This window comes from Panthera uncia, assembly GCF_023721935.1.
Source record: "Panthera uncia isolate 11264 chromosome A1 unlocalized genomic scaffold, Puncia_PCG_1.0 HiC_scaffold_16, whole genome shotgun sequence".
NCBI lineage: Eukaryota > Metazoa > Chordata > Mammalia > Carnivora > Felidae > Panthera > Panthera uncia.
In genome coordinates, this window is record NW_026057576.1 from 18,818,084 (window position 1) to 18,845,964 (window position 27,881).

General features: G+C 38.1%; 2 protein-coding genes across 2 annotated transcripts in view; both read right to left on the minus strand.

Annotated features, from left to right (window-relative positions):
• The window catches only part of WDFY2 (WD repeat and FYVE domain containing 2), a 181,249-nt gene that overhangs the window by 45,340 nt on the left and 108,028 nt on the right, over window positions 1–27,881 (minus strand). Inside the window, exons 4-5 of the mRNA XM_049646875.1 lie at window positions 15,395–15,449; window positions 5,696–5,846 (exon numbers count right to left, since the gene is read on the minus strand). Of these exons, the coding sequence (XP_049502832.1) occupies window positions 5,696–5,846; window positions 15,395–15,449 (206 nt within the window). The remainder of the gene's footprint in view (window positions 1–5,695; window positions 5,847–15,394; window positions 15,450–27,881) is intronic.
• LOC125933749 (ubiquitin-conjugating enzyme E2 variant 2-like) lies at window positions 876–5,674 on the minus strand. The gene has a single exon (XM_049646879.1). The coding sequence runs from the start codon at window positions 1,433–1,435 to the stop codon at window positions 998–1,000; it is 438 nt and encodes a 145-aa protein (XP_049502836.1). The 5' UTR covers window positions 1,436–5,674; the 3' UTR covers window positions 876–997.

Genomic DNA, 27,881 nt, shown 5'->3' on the forward strand with positions numbered 1-27,881 from the left:
AAAAAAAAAAAAAGTGAAGGGAGGAGATCACTGCCCTAGATTGAGAGATTTAGGATATGAAAACCACAGCCAACATGTGAACTTTGTCTGGACCCGATTTTAAACTAATCCGCTGCAAAAAGCCATTTATGAAACAGTAAGTGAAATGTGAAAATGGATTATTCTACAATGTCAAGTAGTAGTTATAAATTTTTAGGAGTAGTAACAGCATTGTGATTACGGAAAAATTCCACATTTTTTTTTTTTTCCTGAGGACACGTTCCACATTTTATTTACATTTTAAGACTAACTTTAATCTCAAAATCACATATCCATACACCTATTTCCTTTTTTTGTTGACTTCACTTAAATGCATGGTTTGTCAAACAAAGACTGTAAACAAATATTTACCATGTCTGTTACATGTAACACACAGGAACGGCTTTTAACAGATACTCATCGGCCTCCCCCATGACATTTTTTTATCATAAATACAGGTATCAAAACAATCCTGAACATATTTTTGATACTACTAGTAGTCAGCACTCACACCGCTTCAAAAATTAACACAATTTGTGACAAGATTCATTGTACCTGCTACTTTAGACAATTTCAACTTGAAGCTCTTTCGCTAAGCAAGATGGATAAAGCATGCCATTTCTGTTTTTCCTTCTTGAGATTTTTTTACTTTTCAGAAACACACATGCTTCCACGGCATCTGACTCTTCTCTCCATGCTTTCATCTTGTAAACCTGAATTCTATTTTGAGTACTCCAGGTTTATGCTTAAATGACAGTGCCTTAACAAGAGAAAAAAAATGGTGCTGCATTTTTCCTCCCGTAAGCTGAAAACATAATGGTGTACATATATTAAATATATTCTTACAAATGTCCAGGTCATGTTTACCAGCTGGAATTCTTTTACTTAATGTGTGGGTATTTTGCATTGTGATATTTAATCAAGACATTAACATGAGTAGAAGGCTGTTGATTTAAGACAAGTTTGAGATCCACTAAAATTAATTGTTGTATGTTTGTCCTTCTGGTGGCTGTGGAAGCTTCATATTTTCTTTGGACATCATTAGACGTCTTAGCTCTTGAAGTACAACTTTAATGCTATATGAGTTTTGCCATTTTGCTAACACTGGTATGCTCCGTGCATCCACCATTCCACTGGAATTATTAATTCCATTCATATTAATTTTGGTTACAAATCTAACTGATGGAGGAGCTTCTGGGTATTTAGGTCCACATTCTACTTTCAGGCTATATATTCTGTTTTCATAATTTGTCCTTGGTGGCCCAATAATCATGCCTGTCCGCCTTGTAAGTGTCATATCTTCATCATCTTCAAGGCCCCAGCTAACCGTACCATCGCCTACTCCTTTTTGTCCTTCTTCAAGTTCTTCCAACAAGCGAAAATTACGAGGAACTTTAACTCCTGTGGAGACCGCCATCTTCTCCTGCAGCCCCAAAATTCCACATTTTTAAAGCGGGGTACAATGAAGTACCTAAGGATGAAATGACATACGGTCTGCAATTTGTTTTAAAACACTCCAGCAAAAAGGGAGAGAAAGCCAAAATGATAGAAGAATCAACACCGGATCTGATGAATACGTGAGTTTCCATAATGTTCTCTCCTCCCAGTTGGTACACATTTTGAAAATTTTCATAATAAAACACTTGTTTTAAAAGTGAAGAACAAGGCATCACAAATTCCCTCAGGCTCAAGAACAACAGAGAAATGTTATGCTCTCCAAACAAGCGGTCAGATACGTGTAAAACAATACTAAGATATATACGGAATAAGATCACCTTACATTTACCTTAATTATAAGAACACAGATGAAAAAACAATCTTTATGATGGCAGGTAAATAATAGGATGCTTTGTAAAGAAATTCAACAAATGCCATGTGAAAGAGGGTCGAAATAAATTATAGTACAACCTGAAAGCCAGAGTGATTGGCATTATGTATGATATGAGGATATACAAAAATCAAGATAATCTTAACAGCTTTCCAGCACTCTTGCCCTGAACAGATCGAAGAGACTACTTGGTGAAAAGACCTTGTACTGTACAGGGAGACATCTTGGAAATATCTCCAACATGCATAAAATCTTAAAATAAAAAGTACCTGAATTATTTCTGTGGAAGTGTGATAAATGTGATCAAACATGGTCAAATGACGAGACTGAAAGGCAAGGCCAGATAAAGTATTCACAAATTTAAATACCAGCAAGGGAAGGGTGGAAGGAAAACGGTTCTATTTCCTAACATCAACCTGCCATGTGACCTTTGGGAAATACCTCCATTCCACCGTTATTTAGTAGTGCAGATGGCTAGCCGAGTTCTAACACCCAAGTTCTACTCCTGGTTCTTCCAGGTAACAGTTACGTGACCTGGAGAATGTCCCTTAGCCTTTCTTCCTTTTTTTTTTTTTTTAATTTTTAAAAAATGTTTATTTATTTTTGACTGAAAGAGAGAACACAAGCTGGGGGAGGGGCAGAGAGCTAGAGAGAGTGAGGATCTGAAACAATCTCCATACACCATCAGTGCAGAGACTGACGTGGGGCTCGAACTCACAAACCATGAGATAGTGACCTGAGCCGAAGTTGAAGTCAGACGCTTAACCAACTGAGCCACCCAGGCACCCCTAGAGAAAGTCCTTAACCTTTCTGAGCCTTGGTTTCTACACTGTGAGAATTGAGAATTCAGTCTTTTTGTTTTTACTTCTAATTGTTTTGAGAGTGAGCAAAGTAACGTTATATAGAAGCACTATAAAACTCTCAGGGACTGCAACTGTAAGATATTTTCTTCTTTTTCCTCTCCTTTCCTCTCTCCTCTCTTCCTTTTGATTCTTGTTAGTATTATACCTCACTTAATATTTGAAGCTTCAGATCTCTAGCCAAAGAAACCAAAGATTTGAGGTTATTCAGAAACTGATCATTCAATTTTTGAGCCATCAGTCTGTCTTCCTTTATTTCTCAATTTGAATTTTGGTTATTTTCACTGCACGATTACATCTCCCCTATGAGGCCTGAAAGAAGAGAGAAAAGGCTGAATTCAACGTGACTTCTATCACTTGCTGACTTGGATAAGTGACTTTTTGAGGTGAAAATTAGGAGACAGGTTACTTTGGGGAAGTTTCTTATATATGCCACCGGGGTCCACTAGGCAGAGAAATCAGGGTACTGATACTATTCCGAACATTCTATGGTGTTTCAGCAGATCTCCTTCCTTCCCTTCAGAAACTGTAAGTATGGAAGGTGGAAGAAAGAAGAGGGAAGAGGTGGGGTGGAGGGTTCCCATGAAAAAAATGTGTTTAAAAACTGGATTTTAATGTGAACTCCAACACTGTATGAGCATGTTAACACTGTTAACAATCTGTACACAAGGCAGCTCCTAGAAAAAACCCTTCAGCCTTGGGAAAGTCACAAGTTTTCTATAGGAGACCTGTGGCAAAAGCAGTGCTGTTAGGCCATCAGTGAGCAGCACTGGAAAAATCTCAGGGATGTATGTGTTCCCAGGAACAAGGGTGGGCACCGTGGCTCCAAAATTGGAGCTAGGAGGCAGAGCTGTGGAGGTGAGGGAATCTTCTGGAAGAACCTGTCTGTCTGTAGTACTGCATTTCCCCTCTACCTGAAAGATTGAACAAGATGGTCATTTACCTCGGGAAATGAACCCAGAGGCTTTTACACACATACAAAGTCTTCTGATATCAAATCATATGTGTTTTTTGTTTTGTTTTGTTTTGTTTTTTGCTTAGTAAACCACATGGTGTGGCTAAAGGAAACAGCTGAAAAATGAGGATGGCTTCTGGAGATGCCTGAAGAGAAGAGTCCAAGACTGCCACAGTCAGGAGACTTTTAATTCTGGGCATTTGTGTCTTGTTTTTCAATTCCAAATAGTTTAAAAAATCAACTTCCTAAGGGCAAGATCTGTACTTTTTCTATATTTTTTGGCTTGGTTAAGTGATATAGAAGATGTATCTCTAGGCTGGGCTAGTGAGATAGAAGCCAGCATTTTTTTTCAAAGAGATTTCTTTTTAATGTTTATTTTATTTTTGAGGGAGAGAGAGAGAGAGAGAGGGAGAGGCAGAGAGAGAGGGAGACACAGAATCCAAAGCAGGCTCCAGGCTCTGAGCTGTCAGCACAGAGCCCAATGTGGGGCTCGAACCCATGAACCATGAGATCATGACCTGAGCTGAAGTCGGACACTTAACCGACTGAGCCACCCAGGTGTCCCGAAGTCAGCATATTAAGAACAAATTACACTGATGCTATTCATTCTGTTCTCAAATGTATGATGGGAAGAAACAAAACAAAACAGCAGCCTAAGGCAGAAGCCTCACAGTCTGGTGATTTTCTGACATACTAGCCAGGTGTCTGCAGATAAGGCATGTGACCCTTTCTGGGCTTCAGCCGGCTCACCTGTAAAACCAGGAGTTGGCCAGGATGACCTCTAAAGACCTTTCCAATTCGAACACTGTAAGAAATCTACTGACATAAGAGTGCACGTATTTCAATTCAAGCATTATGCTCGTCTCAACTGGCCTTTAGAAAGCAAACTTCAGACTTTCTTTCCTTAACAGGTGGGACCACCCTCTCGAAGAGGAGTTGATCCTGCCTTCTGTTCCTTATCACCCTTGTTTCTGGCCTGCTTGGTGACCTGCCACATTTACAACCTTCCTCCATGGCCATTCTTAGTTTCTTCATCTTGCTCTTCCAGTGAGGCAAATCAGAGAGAAAAACAGGAGTGACGTTAGCTGACACACACACATACACACACACACACAAATACAGCTACTGAGGCACGTCTGTGAGGAGACAGAAACTACTCTGTGAGACTGTTGAGAATCACGGACCAGGCATTTTATAAATACGAGATGAACATCTGAGAGCAAGTCTTACTATTTCTTCCTGCTTTTGCTGACAAGTGATCTGTTTCCATCTATCTCCTCACTCGTCACAGGGTGGAGAGTGATGCTTTGCTTTTTAAACTAAGAAGCCGGGGGCCCTTTACTCCTTCCATGGTAGCATCACCCACACAGGCTTCAGACTCATCAAGCCCGCGCTTGCTGGAGCCCAGTGGAACAGACATGGGGATTTCCCGGCATTTACAGGTACTCACACTGAGCACATGGGCCCTGGAGACTCAGGAGATAAGAATTAGTATCACTCTACATACCCTGGAAGGGTCTTGTACCTGGAATAAAGTCTGTACCATTACCGTGTAGATACCAGCTAACCCACTCTGGTCCTGGCATGGTAGCTCCCCCATGAATATCTAAAAACAATAAATAGGAATCCTGTGGTTCTTTACAACCTTAATATCTATGTGTAAATTACTTCTGTATGCAGAGAAGGAAAAGGCTGTATTTCAGTGATGGTTTTATCTCCATGTTCCAGAATCCTTTCTGACAGCTGAGGCTCCTAAATCCGGGCCGTGTCCTGTCTGGATGTCAGACCTGCGTCATAGTCACTCCACAACCCTGCTCCGCAGGACCTGTTATTTGCGGGGAAATCACCTCATTTTAATCCACCTCCATGAGGACCCTTGATGATTTGCATAATGGTTAAGTCAGTGAGAATCTTAATCAGCAGGGCAACGCAGCAAATGCAAAACTTTCAAGTTGCACATACCCAAGCTTTTCATGAAAGAAAGGAGTCAACAGCTAAGGTCCCACCAAGGGATTTTTGTCCAGCAAAGGATACTGCAGGCCCGAGGCCACGGCACTGGTTCGATACCCTCCCAGGCGCTGTCCACTCTCGGAGCAGTGCCAGGCAAATTGCTTGTCCTGCCCAGTGCTCAGCACCCACTCCAGCTCCAGGACGAACAGGATCATCGTCACTCTGCTCTGATGCGCTGAAAAACCAAGAGATACGAAAATAACCCATGAAGCATCATAAAGGAGACTGATGAAGCATGGTCCACAGAGATCCATCATTGTCTTCTCCCCATCCCAGAGTAGGCTGGACAGTATGACAGCCATTGCACACACACCAGAACGGTGGTTCTCACCAGGAGCGCAGGCCCACCACTGTGGAGGGGCATGCTTGAGTTGTTAGACGGTCTTGTACAAACTATCCATTTCCTCCCATTGCTCTCTTTCTTTCCTACCTACACCAACCAAAAGTTTCCTACCACCCAGACCCCCATTACCAAAGGGTCTGGGCCATCTGTCTCAGACATTAAGTTAGGGCTGCTTAGCTGGAGAATGCCAGAAAGTGGCACAATGTGACCACAAAACAATAGAACGTGTTAGCAATGATGTTCTTATGATAAAGTCACCAGGGTGAGTTTATGTAAGCTTAAAAAAAGTAAAGAACATTACTGTTCTCCTTTTGATGAAGTATGGCTTCTTAAACCCACAACAAAGTTCTAGATGAATTTTCTATAAGAAATCAAATGCTGGAAAGGAGGACAGAATAATTCCCAAGTGCCATGTAAAAGAGAATGAAATATCCCTGATGTCAAAGTACACATACATGTGATAATGAGGGCAAATCTCCCAGGATTGCTCATTATACAGAGGCAACACCGCCACAGAATAACTGCATCACAGTTAGAAGCAACTGTTCATGTCATCTACTCCATCTCCCTATTTTACATGTGGGTAAACTGAGGCACAACGAAGTCGAGTAGTTTGGCCAAGGTCTCACGGCTTCTCAATTATTGAATAAAATCAATAAAAATTTGCTTTCTTCTTATACAATTCCAGAGGGTGAGGTAGAGGGGGTCCATGGCCACTGAACAGAACTGACTGGAATAACCAAAGATTGATATCTGGGAACCCGGACCGCCCTAGGCTCTGTGCCCAGGAGCCGGCAGTCTGGTGGGCAAGCGCAGACCCATCACGAAAGTGATGATGTGATGGAGAAAACATCAGTTTTCCATTTCGATCATGAAAATAAAGTTAGTATGGATGGATCAATGCAGCTCTATTGGCAAGAACAGTACGACCTGCCAATTTCTGAGTTACTAACAAATGCCAAACGCTTAAATACAGTAAAACCTTGGATTGCGAGTAACTTGTGCTGCAAGTGTTCTGCAAGACAAGCAAACGTTTCTAATAAATTTTAACTTGATAAACAAGCGATGCCTTGCAATACGAGTAGTATGTGATGCTAAACACCCCGTGATCACAACTGAGCCAATGGTTCTTAGTGGTTCTTCTGTCTCTCTCTCTCTCTCTCTCTGTCTCTCTCGCTTAGAGATTGTGGTTGGTCATCTCCCATGCATGGATGCTCAGTCTCAGGCCCCATTGTTTGGCAGAAATCAGTGATTTTTTAGAATTCTGGAAGGTGCCCACAACTGGTACTTTTTTTTTGTCACTTCAAAGCACCTGTGGATAGTCCTTTGCTAAGGTTACATATAAGAGTAACCTTAGGAATGCTTTGCTTCATTCTAGGTCAGGCTGCCTGCAGATATAGACCCTTCCCTCTGCTGCCTTATTGCCAGTCACATTAAATACAGTATATGACGAGAGGTTATTAATACTGTACTGTAGTCAACATCCATGTGAGCATATACAATGGCCCCCATGCAGAAAAAGGTTGAAAAGAAAAGCGGTAAGAAGGAGATGATTATGGTAGAAGTTAAGAAGGAAATCATCAAGAAGTGTGAACAAGGTATGCGAGTGGCTGAGACTGAAAAAATTTATAAGAAGTTTACATCTGCATCTCATCTGCAGAAGAGAAGGAGAAAAAAATAGAGGAATCCCTCACTTCAAAAGAGACTAGGGAGATGTCTAAAATGTGGAAAACAGTGCAAAATTTTGTAGAAAAGCACCACCCAAATAAGGCAGTACGAGAGATGAATCTATTTAATGACAATGCAATGTCACATTTCCGTGAAATCCTCAAAAGGAGGCAAAATCAAGTGTCATTGGATAGGTTCCTTGTTAAAGTTGCACAAAAAGAAGATTCCATTGAGCCAACAGACAGGAGTGATTCCATTAGTGATGGTGAAAGTCGTCCTACACAATAACCCTCCTCTCTCGTCTCCCTCACACCAGCCACAAAGGTTTTCAAAGATAAGTGTGGGTTAATTTGTTTGTTTTTCTTTGTATTTTGTATTTGCTTTATTATTTTGTATTATGTTACAGGACTGTAATCATTTTATATGATTATTTTTGGGTGTGGAACAAATCATCTGAGTTTCTATTACTTCCTATGGGAAAATTCACTTTGAATATACAAGTGCTTTGGATTACAAGCATGTTTCCGGAACGAACTATGCTCACAAACTAAGGTTTTACTGTATATTCTTTCATTTAGTCTCTGAAATGATCCTACAAAGGTGGGTGGTTTCCCCATTTTACAGACATGACCTGGCCTTGGCAGGATGACCCTTTCAGAATGGCCACCAAACCAATGGCTACCACAAAGAGTACCCACAGGACAGCCATTCCACCAAATGCCTGGTATTTTTAAATCCAATACTTAAAACATAGAGAATCTAACAGGGCATGGCAGGGGTACAGAGGCAATAACCCTATGACTTCTCTACACTAAATACCTGCCTGTCAGAGTATCAGCCACCCTCGAGATCAAAATGTTGTCTCTAACTTAAAAGGTATGACTTCTTGGAGAAACTCCTGAAGATCTTGTCATCAGATGTCTAAATCAAGGTCCACCAATGATAGAATAAAAATGAACTTTCTAATGGCCCAAGTTTCACAAGTCTATTTCAGGGAGAAAGTGGCCCCCAGTGAGTGTCCCTTTTTCTCATCCCTTTCTAAGTCCAAGGAGATGACAGCAGCCCAGAAGACAAGGGGCTTTAAAACCTCTGGGCTGCCATTATGTGAGAGGAGGAGACAGAGGTTCAAAAAGGTCGAGTCACTTGCTCAAATCTGTGCAACCAACGAGTGATGAAACTAAGGCTAAAACCATCAGCTCTCTGCCATAGTTGATTCTCTCTCTCTCTCTTTCAGACTGCCTAGGTCTACTGAAAACACCAAACACAAAACAAACCCCAAAACTCAGAGCACATATTCCTTCTAAGGTGACAGAATTCTTTCATTCAAAAAGAAATCCTTCAAAGGTACATACATATTACTAAGCTTCAGAAACCTGGGCTTGAAGTCCAGTTATACTTTTTGAATAGGAATGCTGAGAGACCACATCCTTGCCTTGATCTTGATCATAGGGAGAAAGCATCTCGTTTCTCATGATTAAGTACACTGTTAGCTGTACGTCTTTGTAGACGCTTCTTTATCGGGGTGAGGAGGTTTGCCTCTACTCGTAGTTTGCTCAGAGTTTTTATCGTGAATGAGTGCCAGGGTTTATCAAATGCTTTGTCTGCACCAATTGATATGATCATATCATTTTACTTCTTTAGACTTTTGATGTGATGGATTACACTAATTTTCAAATGTTAAACCAGCTTTGCATATCTAGAATATATCCCCTTGGTCATGGGTATGTAATTCTTTCTAACTATTGTTGGATTTGCTAGAATTCTTAAAAGGATTTTAACATCTAAGTTCATGAGAGATACTGGTCTATAGTTTTCCCTTCTTGTACTGTCTTTGGTTTTGGTATCACTGCTTTTTTTTCTTTTAATGTTTGTTGAGGTAAAATTCATCATTTAAGCCATTTTAGAGCATATAATATTCAGTGGTTTCTGGTATATTCACAATGTTGTACAATCATCATGAAAAAATGTTCTATTTATAGAATGTGTCCATCACCCCCAAAAGAAACCCAAACCCCCAACTCCCCTTTCCCCTACCCCCTACCCCTGGCAACCACTAATTACTCTCTGTCTCAATGGATTCCTCTATTTTTGACATTTCATATGATTGCGTTCAAAAAGTGTGGTCCTTTGTATCTAGTTTCTTTTACTTAGCATGTTTTCAAGGTTCATCCACGTTGTACATTTATCAGTACTTCAATCCTTTTTTGTGGCCAAATAATAGTTCATCTTACTGATATACCACATTTTGTTTATCCATTCACCATTTATGGCCATTTAGTCTGTTTCCACTTTTTAGCTGTTGTAAATCATACTGTTATGCACAATCGTATGCAAATGTTTGAATTCCTGCTTCTATTTCTTCTGGATATAAACTGGAATAATCCTCACTTGGTCATGATGTACTATCCTATACTGTTGAATTTGATTTGCTAAAATTTTATTTAGATTTTTTGCATCTGTTTTCATGGAGAACACCAGCCTGTATATTTCTTTTCTTGTACTGTCTTTGTCTAGTTTTAGTATCATGTAATGCTGATTTCAAAAATCAGTTGGAAAGTCTTTCTCTGAAAGTTTGTGCAGTTTGTATTGTTTCTTTCTTAAATGTTTGATAAAAAAAAAAAGCCTAGAGTTTTCTCTGTGGGAAGGTTTTAATTATAAAGTAGATTTTTTAGTAGATATAGGGCTATTAGGGTTTTATATTTCTTCTTGAGGGAACTTGTGTCATTTTTACCTTTCAAAGATTTGTTCATTTAAGTTGTCAAATTTATTAGCATAAAGTTGTTCATAATATTCATTATTAACCTTAAATATTCCTACAATCTCTAATAGTTTCACTTCCCTTATTCCTGATACTGGTAACTTGCATCTTCTCTCTCTTTTTTTTTTCTTCTGATAAGTCTGGCTAGAGGTTTGTCACTTATATTCATCTCAACAAACAAGCAAAAACAATAGCTTTTGGTGTTATTGATATTTCTCTATTTTCTGTTTTCCATTTCATGAACTTCTGCTATGATCTTCTGCATAGCTTATGTTTCCATTTGTTCTCTTTCTGGTTTCTTGATATAGAAACTAAGGTCACTGATTTGAGACCTTTCTTCTCTTCTAACATAGATGTTTAGTGCTATAAATTTCCCCTTAAGGACTGCTTTAGCAGCATCCCATAAATTTTGATATGTTGTTTCCATTCCGATTTCTTCTTTGATCCATGGATTATTTTAGATGACCCATGGTTATTTAGCTTCCTAATATTTGGGGATTTCCCAAAGATATTTCTGTTATTGACTCCTGCTTCAATACCATTTTGATCAGAGAACTCATCTTGCATGACCTGAATTCTCCCAAATTTATTGAGACTCATTTTATGGCCCAGAATGTAGTCTACCTTGATAAATGTTCTGTACGCAGTTGAAAATAATGTATCTTCTGTTCTAGGTGAATGGAATGTTCTACAGATATCAATGAGAGTAATTTGGCTGTGTACTGTTCAAACCTTTTATACCTTATTGATTTTCTGCCTACTTATTCTGTCAATTATTGATCTATTCAATCAATTATTAAGAGAGGAATATTCAAATTTCTGAGTACAACTGAGAATGTGTCTATTTCTCTTCTTGAAGTTTCATCAGATTTTGCTTCATGTATTTCAAAGCTATGTTTAAGTGCATAAACATTTAGGATTGTTATGTCCTCCTGATGGACTAACCCCTTAGTCATTTTGAAATAACCTCTGGTAATACAATCTTTTATCCCTCGTAATATTCTTCTCTCTTAAGTCTACTTCGACTAATATTGACATAGGCACTCCAACCTTCTTTTGACTAGTCTTTGCATAGTATATATTTTGCTATCCTTTTATTTGTAACTTCTTTAGGTCTTTATGTTTAAAGTGCATTTCTCCTAGGTGGTATATACTTAGGGTCTCCTTTTTTCACTCATTCTGACAGCCTCTGCCTTTTAATTGGCCTTAGACCACACACGTTTAATATGACTATTGAGAACTGTTAGGTTTAACTCTATCACTTTGCTATTTGTTTTCTATTTTCCCATATGTTCTTCTTCCTTTTTCTTCCTTTTCTTGGGGGAGGGAGGGGAATGAGAATGAGAACTGAGAATGATTTTTATGATTCCATTTTATCTCCTTGGTCGCCTTATTAGTCGTAACTTTCTGATTTGTTATTTTATGGTTGCTTTAGGGCCAGCAGTATACATCTTTAACTTTCAGTCTTCCTTCAAGTGATTCTATATCACCTCATGTGTAGTATAAGAATCTTACAATAGTATACTTCCATTTCTCCCCACTTCTTGGTTTTTGTGTTACTGTTGTCAAACATTTTAATTTCACATGTTATGATCCTCATGCTACTTTGTTATTATTTTTACTTAATAGTAAGTCATCTTTTGACAAGCTATAAATAATAGGAAAAACTCTCATAGTGATCTGCTTGGTGCTCTTCATTCTTTTGTGTGTTCTTCATTCCCTATTTTCCTTTGGCATCATTTTCTTCCCTCTTGAAGGACTTCCTTCTTTTAGTGCAGGTCTGTGAGTTCTCTCTGGTTTTTTTATGCCTGAAAAAATTATAGTTCACCTCCCTTTTGATATCTGTTAATATTTACTCATAGTGGATTTTAACTTTTATTTGTTAATAACTGTTATTTAACTGTTATTTTATTTTTATTATTATGAACGTATCTTAAGTAGGGCTTGTTTTTGCTGCAGGATCTTTGTGTGACTTGTCTTGCTGAAGAGAGCTTTTGAATTTATTTCTAGCAGGTATCACAAGGACACCATCGGCTCAGGACCAATTTTTATGTTAAATTCTTAAGGCTGCCTCTAGCCCTACATGTATGATTTAAATTTGTACTCTAACTCCAAAATTTTAGGTTGCAATTTTCATTTATCCGGAAGCCTTTTCCCCCTCTCTATATATCATTTTATATGTAAATATCAGTTGCAATTTCCCATCTCACTCAAGCCCTAGGCCTTCTCTTCCATCCCTAAGTGAATGTTCATACAAAAGCTTCAAGCTATTAGAAGTTCTATTTTCTCCCCAAGACAGCTGCATGTCAGGTACAGTATACTATCACTTTGAGTTTTAGTTCTTTTCTTTGCTTCTGGTACGTGGGACTTTCCTTCTTGTTTCTCTCACGGGCTTAGCATTACATTAAAAAAAGATTTAATGACAACTGGGATTTCAAAATATCTTGATAAGCTGAGATGATGGACTAAATAAAATGAGATGATGAATAACAGAATGTGAAGTCCAGCATTTAGGCTAAAAACAAAACAAAACTACTCCCTCCCCCCCTCCCCAAAAAAGCAATAGCTTCACAAGTACAGGCGATGTAGCCTAGTAACAACAGAAGTGAGAACCATTAAAGAATTTGAGCTGCTCCACAAAAGCCCACAGTGTAAAGTGACTATCAGAAAGTTCACCCTTTATAGTAGAACAGGACCGGGACAGCAAGGAAATACCATTTTGTGGTTATCACATTACATGTATGTATTGGTTATCTGTATGTATTGTGTAACAAATTACACCAAAACTTAGTGGGTTAACACAGTAGACATTTCTTATCTCGGAGTTTCTGTGGATCAGAAATCTTGGTGCAGCCTAGCTTGGTACTACCTCTGCTAAAACATGTCTCACAGGATAACATCAAGGTATGGGATGGGGCTACAGTCTCATCTGAAAGACTGACAGAGGGAGGACCTGCTTCCAAGTTCTCTCATATAAGTGTCTACTGGATTCAGTTCCTCACAGGCTGCTGAACTAACTGAAGGCTTCAGTTCCTTACCAGCTGTTGATGTGGCCTCCCTTAGTTCCTTACCACATAGACTTCTCCACAAAGTAGCTCACAAGATGGCAACTGGCTTCCACGAGAACCAGCAAGAGCAGGAGAAGGCAAGCAAGAAGGACTAGTCTCTTTGTCACCTAATATTAGAAGTGATATCTATCATTTGCCATATTTCAGGTCCAGTCTACGCTCAAGGGGAGTCTATGCTCAAGGGCATGAATACCAGGAGACAAGGATCATTAGGAACCATCTTAAAGGCTGCCTACCACAATGTGTCACATTTTAAATGGTCCCAAAGGTACAATATGATATCCCAAGACAACTGTGACCAAGAGAACTAAAAAACTTTTTTCAAGAACAAAAATTCAGGCCATGTAAAGGAGAATGCAAAATGTTTAGGCTAAAAAAGAGAAGGGATAAAAGGAGGAGAGGAGGGGACCAGGGTACGCTTGTAGGCAGGTACTATACATGTCTTATTCACTATTAAAATCCTCAGTTACTGGAACACATTAGGTATTCAGTGAATACTTGGTAAGTGCTATGTGAAAAAAAATTAAAGACTAAATCCATAGGGAAATGAATTTTGGCTCAAAATCTAGAAATAAGGAACTTAACGCTTAGAATTTTATAAAATCAGGACAGGTTGCTAGGTATGTCTCTGGAGGTATCAAAAGAGAGGCTGGATGATCATGCAGGATGAATGAAGTCAAGAAGTGTGGATAAAATAACCTCTAAGTGTTAAAAGATCCACCTCTAACGTTCTGATCCCATGACACTATTGGTCTGGATAAATAAATCATTACTGAAAATGGCTCCTGATCCATATTCTGGCCATAGCCTATGGTATACTGCCAATGTTGAAGACACGATAAAACCATAATTCCTTCCCCTTAGACAACATGAACCCTCTAAGCCTTTAAAAATATTTAGCCAAAAAAGAAATGAGTCCCATGTGAAACAGCTCACTCCTGACACTGGCCCCACTCTCCATGCTGCTGCACTGCTTTGCAGCAGTGTGGTGTAGTAGAGACAAAGGACAAAGGCTGGGGGTTCTGGAATCACAATGACCTGGTCTGGCTCTGCACTTTACCAGCTATAGGACCATAGGCCAAGTCATTCAAGTCATTCAACTTCATTAGGCCTCTCTTTCTCTTTCTTTCTTTCTTTCTTTCTTTCTTTCTTTCTTCCTTCCTTCCTTCCTTCCTTCCTTTCCTTCTTTCTTAATATGAAATTTATTGTCAGATTGGTTTCCATACAACACCCAGTGCTCATCCCAACAGGTGCCCTCCTCAATGCCCATCACCCACTTTCCCCTCCCTCCCACCCCCCATCAACCCTCAGTTTATTCTCAGTGTTTTAAAGAGTCTCTTATGGTTTGCCCCCCTCCCTCTCTAACTTTTTTTTCCCCCTTCCCCTCCCCCATGGTCTTCTGTTAAGTTTCTCAGGATCCACATAAGAGTGAAAACATATGGTATCTGTCTTTCTCTGTATGACTTATTTCACTTAGCATAACACTCTCCAGTTCCATCCACGTTGCTACAAAAGGCCGTATTTCATTCTTTCTCTTGCCACGTAGAATTCCATTGTGTATATAAACCACAATTTCTTTATCCATTCATCAGCTGATGGACATTTAGGGTCTTTCTATAATTTGGTTATTGTTGCAAGTGCTGCTATAAACATTGGGGTACAAGTGCCCCTATGCATCAGCACTCCTGTATCCCTTGGGTAAATTCCTAGCAGTGCTATTGCTGGGTCATAGGGTAGATCTATTTTTAATTTTTTGAGGAACCTAAAGACTAGGACAATATTCACCTCAAAGGATTGCTTTGTTTTGTTCCCCATGAATATTGTAAAGTGAAGCCATCAAGAAACATTTCAAAGTCTAGGTAAAAACACCACTCTCTCATTCCTACCTTGATAGTTTTTCACAGGAGTCATCTTGTTATAATCTTCTGATAAAATAAATTCCTGTAAAAGAGAATAAAAATATCAAGCAAAAAGAAATTCTTTAAGGGAATAATTATGTTTCGATAAAACTAGATGGTATAAAGAAACATAAGCACAGAATTACATCTAACATTAGTATTTTGCCAATCAACTCAGCATTTTTGTATGCCTTTAAAAGTAGCAATCATAATTATGATCCAATGTAGTTATAACTGTTATCTTTTAGTGCTGAAGTTCATTTTTTTTTCTTTTTTTTTTACTTATGTATGAGAAGAAAACTGGATCAAGTTCAGAGTCTTGACACTAGTCAATTTTGAAGATTACCCTGATTCCAAGTACTTTTTTCTCAATAGTGCCACAGCTGAAGATCTGCAGGGCTCTGGCCAGTGAGCAAAGAGATGCCAATCTTGTACTAGAGAGACAAATCGGGTATTTTAAAGATTCTGTTTCTAATATCAGTAACTTATTTTTCCTCACAACAAGCTTCTCAAGGCTGCATCTGATTCATGCCCATATCCCTATGGTACATGGCACAGTGTCTTGGTGCATTAAGAAATCAATAAATATCCATCAAACAGATACATGAAAGGCATCTCCCCAATCTGATGAGATTAATCTGGAGATCAATTTACTCAAAAATAGTTTCTATACAACACACTGAATACACTCTTTGTGAGGACACCTAAAACACAAGTGGGTGAGTGTGTGTGTGTGTGTGTGTGTGTGTGTACACTTCACCTAAGCATCTACATATACAATGACCTATATGTAGAAACTAATCAAGTGTTTATAAGCCTCAGCCAGGTTTTGAGTCTTTCAAATGCAAATACCCATATACTCTTAAAGAGTAAGTTGTCAAACATAAGGAAAGCTGCAAAGAATAATAAATTGATGCCTTCGTCTGAGCTTAGAAACAGAACAATGAATCTGTTCAAAACATTTGGAGGATTCCAGAATCTTCTCTTGATGACTTAAAGAAAGGTGTGTGGGCGGACAGATGTATAAACTCCTTAATTGCTATCTGGGTATTTACTGAGTTGATACAGTGTAACTTTTTAGAAGAAAATATTATTTTATTGTCTTTGTGAGAGATGCCACAAAGGTAAGCATGAGGTGACAGATATGACAGAATACAGGATGTATCAAAATTCCTTTGAGTGTTCACTTTTCTACCCTATCCCTCCTTAAGAAGTTTAGCTACAAAATGGATTTTCTTCACCATGATTTTCTAAGTAAAAACATTATTCAACTTGTCACTTTTTAATTCCTATCAGTTATTCCTTCAAGAAGTAGCACTCTACTCATTTCTCATTTCTGAAGAGTCAGACTCACAATGGAAGAGAGGAGGCTAAGTAGTAAAGTCATTCTCCCGTGAGAGGCTAACGGTGGGGGTAAGGAAGGTGGGTACACGTCTACACAACAATTCTTAACCGCCCTCCATCACAACCAAGAGTAGCTTGCTCCTGAGCCTCCCGCTTTAGAGGGCCCCAAGTTTCCTCACACACACACTAAATAGATTTATTAAAGACCATCATGATCTAGGCAAGTGTTTACTAAGTTCATAGAGCTCATGTGTTACTTTGATTATACTGAAATGGTTCTCCGGTTTGAGCCAAAGGTAACTCCATTCCTTTCGCAACAAGGCACGATATAAAATGAAACCCACTTGATGCAGATCTGTATTTAGAATCAACATATTAGAATTAGCATACACAACACAATTACCAGTTCACTTAAATTTTTTTTTTTTACAATTTTTACAATTGCCAGTAAACTTAATTTTTTGTTCATTTTTTTTTCTTATGAAAATAGCAACACACAATCGTGGAGAAAATTGGCGAGATTTTGTCAGCCTTCTTTCATTCTTTTTTTTTTTTTTGATCAAAGAAACAGCCTATTTTATTTTTTTAATGTTTATTTTTGAGAGAGAGAGAAAGAGTGTGAGTGCAGGAGGGGCAGAGAGAGAGGGAGACACAGAATCTGAACCAGGCTCCAGGCTCTGAGCTGTTAGCACAGAGCCTGACACGGGGCTCGAACCCACCAACTGTGAGATCATGACCTAAGCCAAAGTTGGGCGCCTAACTGACTGAGCCGCCCAGGAGCCCCGAGGGCTCCATCCTACAACTCTGGGATCATGATTTGGACCAAAATCAAGAATTGGAGGCTCAACTGACAGCCACCCAGACACCCCGTCAAATTGACTTTTTAAAAGATTTTATCTATTAACACTCACTAACAATATAATATGCAAGTATGGCTGTGGCTTAGATTATTTTCTTAGGTTTGCCCAACCAGAGCTCAGTAGATCAACAATGTACACATTTAAAAAAATGTTTTATCCATCCTTCTATTTTCCCCTCTTTACATTCAACTGACCACATATCTATCATCCTAATTTTTTTCTCAGATACTTACTTTTTTCAGAGCGTTTGTAAATTCACAGCAAAATTGAGAGGAAGGTACGGAGATTTCTCACATACTCCCTGCTCCCCTCCAAATAATCTCCCCCATTAACATCCCACACCAGAGTGGTACATTTATGATAACTGATGAATCTATATTGACACATCATTATCACCACCCAAAGTCCACAGTGAACCCTGCCGTAGGGTTCACTCCTAGTATTGTAAATCCTGTGATCTTTGATAAATGTATACTGACATGTGTCCACTATTTTAGTGTCATGCTGAGTTATTTCCACTGCCCTAAAAATCCCCGGTGCTCTGCCTATTCATCTTTTCTCTTCCCACCCAATCCCTGGCATCACTGATCTTTTCATGGTCTCCAAAGATTCATCCTTTCCAGACTGTCATACACTTTGAATCATACAGTATGCAGCCTTTTCAAATTGGTTTCTTTTACTGAGCAGCATGCACTTAAGTTTCCTCCATGTGTTTTTATGGCCTGATAGCTCATTTCTTTCTAGCCCTGAATAATCTTCCATTGACTGGCTGTACCACAGTTTATTTATCCTTTCATGTACAGAAGGACATGTTGGTTGCCTCTAAATTTTGTTAATCATCGATAAAGCTGCTATATACATCTGTGTGCAGGTTTTTGTGTGGACGTAAGTCTTCCATCCCTTTGGATAAATAGTAAGGATTGCTGGGCTGTATGGTAAGAGTGTGTTTAGTTTTAGAAGAACGACCAAACTGTTTTCCCAAGAGGCTGTACCATTGTGCATTTCCATTAGCGATGCAGGAGAGCTCCTGCTGTTCCACATTGTTGGAATCATTTGGTGCTATCAGCGCTCTGGATTGTGGCCGCTCCAACAGCTGTGGTGGTATCTAATTTTAATTTGCCTTTCTCTGATGACACAGGAAGTGGAGCATCTTTCATATGCCTTGCCGTCTGTAGATCTTCTTTGCTGAGGTGTCCATTAAGGTCTTTGGCTCATTGTTCATCTCTTATTGTTGAGTTTTAGTTCTTCATATATTTTGGATAACTCCTTTTATCAAATATATCTTCTGCAAATATTTTCTCCCATTCTGTGGCTTGTCTTTTTATTCCCTTGGCAGTGTGTTTTGCAGCGAAGAAATGTTTCATTTTAATGAAGCATAGTTTATCAATTCTTGCTTTCATGGATCATACCTAAGGCATAATACCTGAAAAGTCATCACCAGAGGTGCCTGGGTGGCTCAGTCAGTTGAGTGTCTGACTTCAACTCAGGTCATGATCTCACAGCTCGTGGGTTAGAGCCCTGCATCAGGCTCTGTACTGATAGCTCAGAGGCTGGAGCCTGCTTCAGATTCTGTGTCTCCATCTCTCTCTGCCCATGCCTGCTCACATTCTGTCTGTCTCTCTCAAAAATAAATAAACATTAAAAAAAAAAAAAAAGTCATCACCAAACTCAAAGTCTTCTGAACTTTCTCCTGTGTTACCTTCCAGGAGTTTTACGGTTTTGCATTTTGCATTTAGGGTCTGTGATCTATTCTGAGTTAGTTTTTGTAAAGGGTATAAGGTCTGTGTCTCTATCTGTTTTTCACACGTGGATATCCAGTTGTTCCAGCAAGATTTGTTGAAAAGACTATACTTTTTTTCTCCATTGTATTGCCTTTGCTCCTCAGTTGACTTTATTTATGAGGGTCTATTTCTGAGATCTTTATTCTGCTCCACTGACCTATTTGTCTGCCCTTCCACCCACGCTGACTATCTTGATTACTATAGCTGTACAGTAAGTCTTAAAGATAGGCAGTGTCCGAGCCCCGCGTCAGGCTCTGGGCTGATGGCTCGGAGCCTGGAGCCTGTTTCCGATTCTGTGTCTCCCTCTCTCTCTGCCCCTCCCCCGTTCATGCTCTGTCTCTCTCTGTCCCAAAAATAAATAAAAAACGTTGAAAAAAAAAATTTTTTTAAAAGATAGGCAGTGTCAATCCCCCAACTTTGTTCTTCTCCAATATCGTGCTGGCTATTCTGGGTCTTTTTCCTCTCCATATAAACTCTAGAATCCGTTTGTCGATATCTATAAAATAACTTGTTGGGATTTTGGTTGGCACTGCACTGAATGGATGGATCAAGTTGGGAAGAACTGACATCTTGACAATATTGAGTCTTCCTATCTGCAAACATGGATCTCCCTCCATTTATTTCAGTTTTTTAAAAATTTTACACATCAGAGTTTTGTGGTTCACCTCATATAGACCTTGTACATATTTTGTTAGATGTATACCAAAGTATTTCATTTTGGGGGGCGCTAATGTAAATGGTACTGTTTTTAATTTCAAATTCCATTCCAAGACCCTCATTGTTCATTACCGGTATATAATAAACAAATGACCTTCATATATTAACTTTGCATCCTGCAGCTTTAATATAATTGTTTATTAGTTCCAGGAGGTTTTTTGGTCAATTTTTTTGTCAACATTTCTTAGATTTTTCTACATAGGCAATCACGCCATCTACAAAGAGTTTTATTTTTTTTCTTCCCAATCAGTATATCTTTTATTTTCTTTTTCTTATCTTACTGCATCAGCTAGAACTTCCAGTACAACATTGAAAAAGAATGGTGAGGGGGTCATCCTTGCCTTAAACCTGATTTTAGTGGGAAAGCTTCTGATTTCTCCCCATACCTAATTGTTTTTAATGTTCACTGTAACAGATCAAACAACTCTGTTATGTGTAAGTAAAAAGTCAGTAATTATCTCCACCTTCTATCTCATCCCTTTAAGGAAACCAGAGTTAATAGTCTGGTATCTCCTTTTACATCTTTCTTTCTCTTTTACCTTTATGTTAACACATGTAAATACATATACATATAGGGCTTTTTGTTTGTTTTATTGCACAAACATAGGGTCACACGATAGACATTACTTTACAATTTGCTGTTTTCGTTTATAATACATCAGAGCTATCTTTCTAGGGCAAAACACATGGTTCTAATTTATTCTTTCTGGTGGCTGTCTAGTACTCCAAAACATGAATACGCCATACTTTATTCATGTACTCCCTGTTAAATGGACATTGTATTTGTCTTCTATATATTACTATTGTAACAATACAGCAAGAAATGCCTTTGCATGTATAAACATATGAATTAATGTACATGTTGAAAAGATTGCTGGCTCAAAGATTATAAACACTTAATATATTTTTTTAATTTTTTTAATGTTTATTTATTTTTGAGAGAGACAGAGACAGAATCCAAGTGGGCTGGAGCAGAAAGAGAGGGAGACACAGAATCTGAAGCAGGATCCAGGCTCCGAGCTGTCAGCACAGAGCCTGACACGGGGCTCGAACTCACAAGCTGTGAGATCATGACCTGAGCTGAAGTCGGACGCTCAACCGACTGAGCCATGCAGGCGCCCCATAAACATTTAATAATTTAATAAACTCTGCCAGATCTCACTTTCCGGAAGTATGCAGCATTTCAGTTCCCTGCCATCTGACCCTCATACGATAGCCTATTTCCCCATACGTAATCAGCAGTGGATTTTACTCATCTTTTCCATTTTTTGCCAAATTGATGTCCAAAAAAATATAACTCACTATGGTTTAATATGCATTGTCCTAACTGCTTATGAGCTAGAGTACTTTTTATATGTTTATTTGCCATATTCATTTCTTGTTCTGTGAATTTCCTCCTTAAATCCTACCACAGCTTAGTTTCTTAAAAAGGAGGACGTGAGGCAAAACTTAAGAGCTACTGCTTTATTTGCAGGTGCAATACCAGCAGCGTGAGTGAAGGAAAAGCAAAGAGAAGCAGAGAAAGTTAGGTGGTCCGTCACCAAGCTGGCCCACGTTTCATGAAGAGGCCCAGTTGGTCCTCTAGCATACAGGAAGTCTCTGGCAGAGTTTAAACATCAGGCTTATATGCTGGAGGAATCTGTTGGAGGAAGGGATGGAGAGGGAATTTATCTGCCAGCTCTCTTCTCCCCTGCTTTAAATTTTGATCATAACTTAGCTTCCCCTCCTTTTCTGGAATATTACACTATCTAGCCTTTTTAAGAGCCACTGGGGAAGACAGATGCAAGTGCTGTGCTTCATACAACTCAGAAAGCTGCTGAGGAAACAGACAGCTATTTTCCTTAGGTTTTCATTTAAAGACAGCAAAGCACAGTGGTTAGGTTAAGAGCTTGGGTACTGGAGGCAAACTGTCTGGTTTGAATCCTGGCTAAAACACGTACTAGTTATATGATCTTGGACAAGCCGCTCAGGACCTCTTTAACAGTAATAAGGAGAGTCATAAGACTGTAGTGAGGATTTGGTTAATATTTATAAAGCATTTAAAGCAGTGCCCGGCATATAGTAAGTACTCTATGAGAGTTAGATAAAATAAATAAATGCTACCTTTGTGAAATGAATTAAGGAGTCTTTCCTTAAAAAACAAAACCAAAAAACTTCTGGGGTACCTGGGTGGCTCAGTAGGTTAAGCATCCAACTTTGGCTCAAGTCATGATCTTACGGTTTGTGGGTTCGAGCCCCGTGTGAGTCTCTGTGCTGACAGCTCAGAGTCTGAATGAAGCCTGTCTCCCTTCCTCTCTGCCCCTCTCCTGCTCACACACTCTCTCTTTCAAAAATAAATAAACAGTAAAAAAATTAAAAAAACTTCTGGAATATATTGAACAACTTAATAGAAGAACTAGAGAGAATTTTGCTATAAAATACTGAATGGTTCTTTTTTTTAATAGCAGCTCTTTAATAACTTTCCTATTTTCTCGTACAGTTATGGGTCTCATAAGCTTTCTTATCTCTCTTCGGGTCAAGTTTATTAATTTATATTTTATTAAAAAATCATCCACTTCCTTGAAGAGTTCAAATATATTACCATGGAACTAACATAACATTGTCCTCTGATGCTTTTTTAACCCTCTTTCATAGAAAAGCAGTTCTACTACAAACGTTAGTTTGTTTCAACACGATTGGTAAATTAGGGAAACAATTTGAGCATAGCTCAAATTTCATGTCACTTTTGCAAAATTTTGTCCAGAAACACTAGATAAGCCCAAAAAACTGAACCAAGCTATGTAGGAATACATAAAACAGAGACACACAGATCTCCAACATTACCTGCTACTTCAGTGTACCAACCCTTGAGAGCCACATCTATCTACATCTGGTGTTAAAACTTGGCCTTCTGACTTCAGATAACCTCCGCCTACCACTTCAAATAAGTCACAAGCTGCAATCCTTCCGAGGCACACTTCCACAAAACTTCAGGGCTTTTTCAAGATAAAGTACCACAGTTATCGTAATGTTTATGTATTCCCTCATTTAGCACGTCTAAAACTATGCTACATTTTTACGAGTGTCCCATCTTTATTTTTTATGTATCACTAAGTTGTGGTTTTTTTCTTTTTAAACAATGTTTTTGAGTATTGTGTTCCTAAATTCATTTTCCCTAAGACTTTTATGGCTTTTATTGCAATTCTATACAGTACAGTGATTTTTAAAAACGCACATTGCATTATGGCAGAACTAAGTGGCCATATATATATATATATATATATATATATACAAAATGTTACATCTCTTTCTTCATGCTCCAAATTATATACTTTTTATTTCTTGTTTTCTTTAATGAGATGTGCCAAGAAATTTATCTATTTTATCAGTACTTTCTAAAACCCAGCTTTTGGGGTGCTTGGGTGGCTCAGTCAGTTGGGCGTCCGACTTCAGCTCAGGTCATGATCTCGCAGTTGGTGGGTTTGAGCCCCACATTGGGCTCTGTTCTGACAGCTCAGAGCCTGGAGCCTGCTTCAAATTCTGTGTCTCCTCCTCTCTCTGCCCCTCCCATACTCATGCTCTGTCTCTGTCTCTCAATAATAAATAAATGTTAAAAAATTGTTTAAATAAAATAAAAATAAAAATAAAACCCAGCTTTTGGCTTCATTTACTGTCCTTTTGTTTTCTCCATCTTTAATTTCAGGACTCATTTTTAGAATTCTCTCTTCCAACCTTCTTTTGGTTTATTTTATCACTTTTGGATAACTTAAGTTAAATGCTTAGGTTCACATGTGTAAATTTTTATTTTAAAGTAATAATATTTTAAGGTAAAATTCTCTAATGCAGATTTGACTGTATTCCATAAGTTTATATATAAAGTGGTTCTCATTTAAAGCAATTTTTGCATTTTATGTATTTCAGGAATATATTGTTTATATGTTTACTTCCTCTTTAAATGAATAAATTACTTAGAAAAAATGCTTACTTAATAAGCAGTTATATTTATGGCTATCTTTTTGTTGCTACTTTCTAGCTTTATTGGTTTATATTCAGAAAACATAGTATCTTTACTTTTTAGAATTTACTAAGATTTTCCTTTTCATCAAGATACTCTGTAAATGTTCTGTAGATATAAGAAAAAATGCAACTTTTTTCCAATGTTTTTTTTTTTTTTTTCCCCTGGGGGGTGGGGGGCAGAGGGACAGAGAGAGAAGGAGACAGAATCTGAAGCAGACTCCAGGGTCTGAGCTGGTAGCACAGAGCCTGATGCAGGGCTTGAATCCACAAACAGTGAGATCATGAGCCAAAGTCAGACAGGCGCCTAACCAACTGAGCCACCCAGGCGTCCTAGAAAAAAATGCAGCTTATCCAAAGTTCTAGATCTACTTGTATACCTATTCAGTGAAATGATGATAGTTTTCTTTTTATTTATTTATTTATTTATTTATTTATTTAATTTTTTTTTTTAACCTTTATTTATTTTTGAGACAGAGAGAGACAGAGCATGAATGGGGGAGAGGCAGAGAGAGAGGGAGACACAGAATCGGAAGCAGGCTCCAGGCTCTGAGCCACCAGCCCAGAGCCTGATGCAGGGCTCGAACTCACGGACCGCGAGATCGTGACCTGAGCCGAAGTCGGACGCTCAACCGACTGAGCCACCCAGGCGCCCCGATGATAGTTTTCAAATATTCTATAGTTTCATTTTTTTTTTTGCCTACTTGAATTTCACATTCAGAAATAGATGTATTAAAGAAATGTACTTTTTATTTTTAGAAATGTGCTTCATTTTAAATGTTTATTATTCTGATTATAAAAGTAATATGATACAGATAAAATTTTAAAATGGAATACTATCAGGAAGGAAAATTAAGTCTATAGTTCTGTCAAACAGTGCTAATTACTGTTAATATTTTGATGATTTTGCTTTTCCATCTTTTCTCTTATATACATAAAAACACATTAAATTGGAACAGTATACAACTGATGCTGTTTTATAGCTCTCCTTTTTAACATTATCACATGAACATCAAATATTTTTTGAAAATACATGTTTAATGGCTACTTAATATTCCAATGGAAGGCTACATATAAGATGTTATCTAATTAATCCCTATTACATTTCTAAGACACCAATGTTTTTATTATAAAAATGATTATTAAAATAATATTTATTATTATAAACAATCTTTTTTTATGCTTATTTTCTTTGGATGGTTTTCTAGAAACAGAGTTACTGATATAAAAGTACAGATACTTCTCAAGCTCTATTACATATGATCAATACTTTTTCTAAATAGTTAATGCCTGTTTATGTCCCCTCTATCAATGCACAAGACAGCCTATTTTATTCAATGCTGGCTGACATGTATATAATAAAGTCAATGTTATGTAGGTAAAAATAAATTTTAAAAAATTTCACACATTAAAATGTCTATTAGCCCTTAGTATTTCCTTTTATGACTTTTCTGCTATTTATAGAATTTTAGTGCTTTTCTTATCTATTTGTATATGCTTCTCATTGATTGAAGATATTATCCTTCTGGTCATATTTTAAGCAACAATTTATTATTTTCATTGAAATTGCATCTATCTTTTTTTTACACCAAGAAATTTTGAATTTTATCCAAGTGTTATATTTGCCTTTGTGACTTGCATTGTTTTACGCTTACACATTCTTCCTGATAGAGACTGTTTATAAATGTCTACTCTATTTACTTCTAGTTTTTTGCTTTTCTTTTTTTAAGGCTTTACTTTGCACATCAAAGCTGCTTGTAAGACATGAGAAAAGGATTAAAATCGATCTTTTTCTTAAAAGCAAGCCATTTATTTAATAACTTCTCCCATCCATGACTAACTTGTGATGTCTTCTTTCCCATATTCAATGTTCTTACATATAATTGGGTCCATTTGGGAGTTATCTAACGCTGTTCTGTTGACCTCCTATTGTCTTCTTGGGTCAAAATGAAAATGATTTAATTACTGCAGATATAAAATCTGTGTTAACATAGAGGCTATGTGTCTCCTAATTTCTCTTCTTAAAAAGAAATGTAGCTCAATGATCATTAGAATAATCTTTTTATATGACAAGAAAGATCACATTAAGAATTCTGATTGGAATTGCAATAAACCTTCTAAACTCAGGAAGAGAAGAACTGACCTTTAAAAGCCTTTTTTCATGTACATTAGCAAATTTTTATAATTTTCTTTCACTAATTTTCCTATTTCTTTTTGAGATCACTTTTAAGAGTTCTGTTGTTAACTTCTGAGAATGGGATTGTTTCCCATTACTTGGTAGACTCTGAGTGAAAAAAGACAGATTCATAGCTGGTGGTTTTGGACTAACACTGAAAAATAGTGATATCACAGTTCTTGAAGACACACTGTGGATCCACTAAAATTCTTGATTTGTGGTAGTTATAGTGAGGCGATCAATATAGGATAGAGTACTTGGTTAAATGGGACGTTTAGCACAGTCTAACTCCAAAGGCAGAGTGAAGCACCATTCTACTCCTAAGTTTTAGAAGGAAAGGAAAAAAGGCGTGTTTCAGGTCAAATTAAGGAAAGAGGAAAAAAATGGCAAGACTGGTTAAGTTCCAATGTTATGGGATGTTGCTAACGGCCAGTGCTTTGGGCTGAGGATGGAGCAAAGAGTAACAACGGAGTAATGCTATTAAGCTTCTTTGTGCATTTGTGAACTTCTTTCTACTCCTCCTTATCTCCTTGAATCCCTATGAAAACCAGGTCTTCCATAATGAATCAATCAGAAGGTAGTATTACTTTATTTGGGCAACATCATACTGCAAAGAAAAGTTGCCAGCATGCCCTGTCATTAAAGAATGTACACGAAGGCTCATGCTTGTGTATACACATGCCATTCTCAACCCTCTTGTGACATGTTTCACAAGAATGGTGATTACTTTCTATTGGCTTACAAAAATGTATCTGTCAAGTAGATACCATGGCTCTTGTTTGGTTACAGAGGTCATCTCACCTGAGTCAAGTCATTACTCAGCTCTTTGTCAGTCTAAATTAGAGGTCAACGGATGGTACTTTATCATTCATTTCACTAAAATGAAACGTGTGGGTTTTCTAGTCATCCTTAGACTCCTACATATCACAAGTTCCCAGGGATGCCCTGGATTCTCCTGTGAAATGCAGGCAGTGACGGAACAGCAGACTATAATCCATGGTGCTGTGAGGCAGCTTTCGGTTCCACCCAAGGTACCAGGCATGACAGGGGCACAGTAAGGCCCACGTGCTGGAAGAAACTAAAGCATCTACATCCCCTGCAATGATACCCAAACTTCACATACATTTCAAGGCGGCGGCCCCCACCCTGGGCCAAGTACATCTCCTAACCAGTTTCCTACCTACCTCCCTGCCTCCCTTCTTCCCTCCCTCACTCCTTTCCTTCCTTCCTTCCTTCTCTCTTCCCCCCCCCCAAAGTAATGTTCAACCACTGCAAAATATAAGAACTTTTTAGCAATCAATAATAATTAGGCTAGAAGGCAATGAGCTTGGCTCCTCTGCTATTCCCACAGCCGCCCTAACCCTTCAGTACGAGTTTACAGTAAAGGAGTGCTACACAGCTTCAAAGTGTGGCCTACCTGCTCACCTATGAAGTGTTAAGGTGCAATGAAATAGATTCTAAAAAATTCTACTCATAGAACCATGGTACCTTATACATAGTTGATATATATATATATTCTATATATATAATATATACATATATAAAATATATATATAATATATATATAATATATACATATATAAAATATATATAGAATATATATA

Bases quoted from the DNA above. Each gene is read 5' to 3' on its own strand.
- LOC125933749 (XM_049646879.1), bottom strand. From the start codon at position 1,435: ATGGCGGTCTCCACAGGAGTTAAAGTTCCTCGTAATTTTCGCTTGTTG.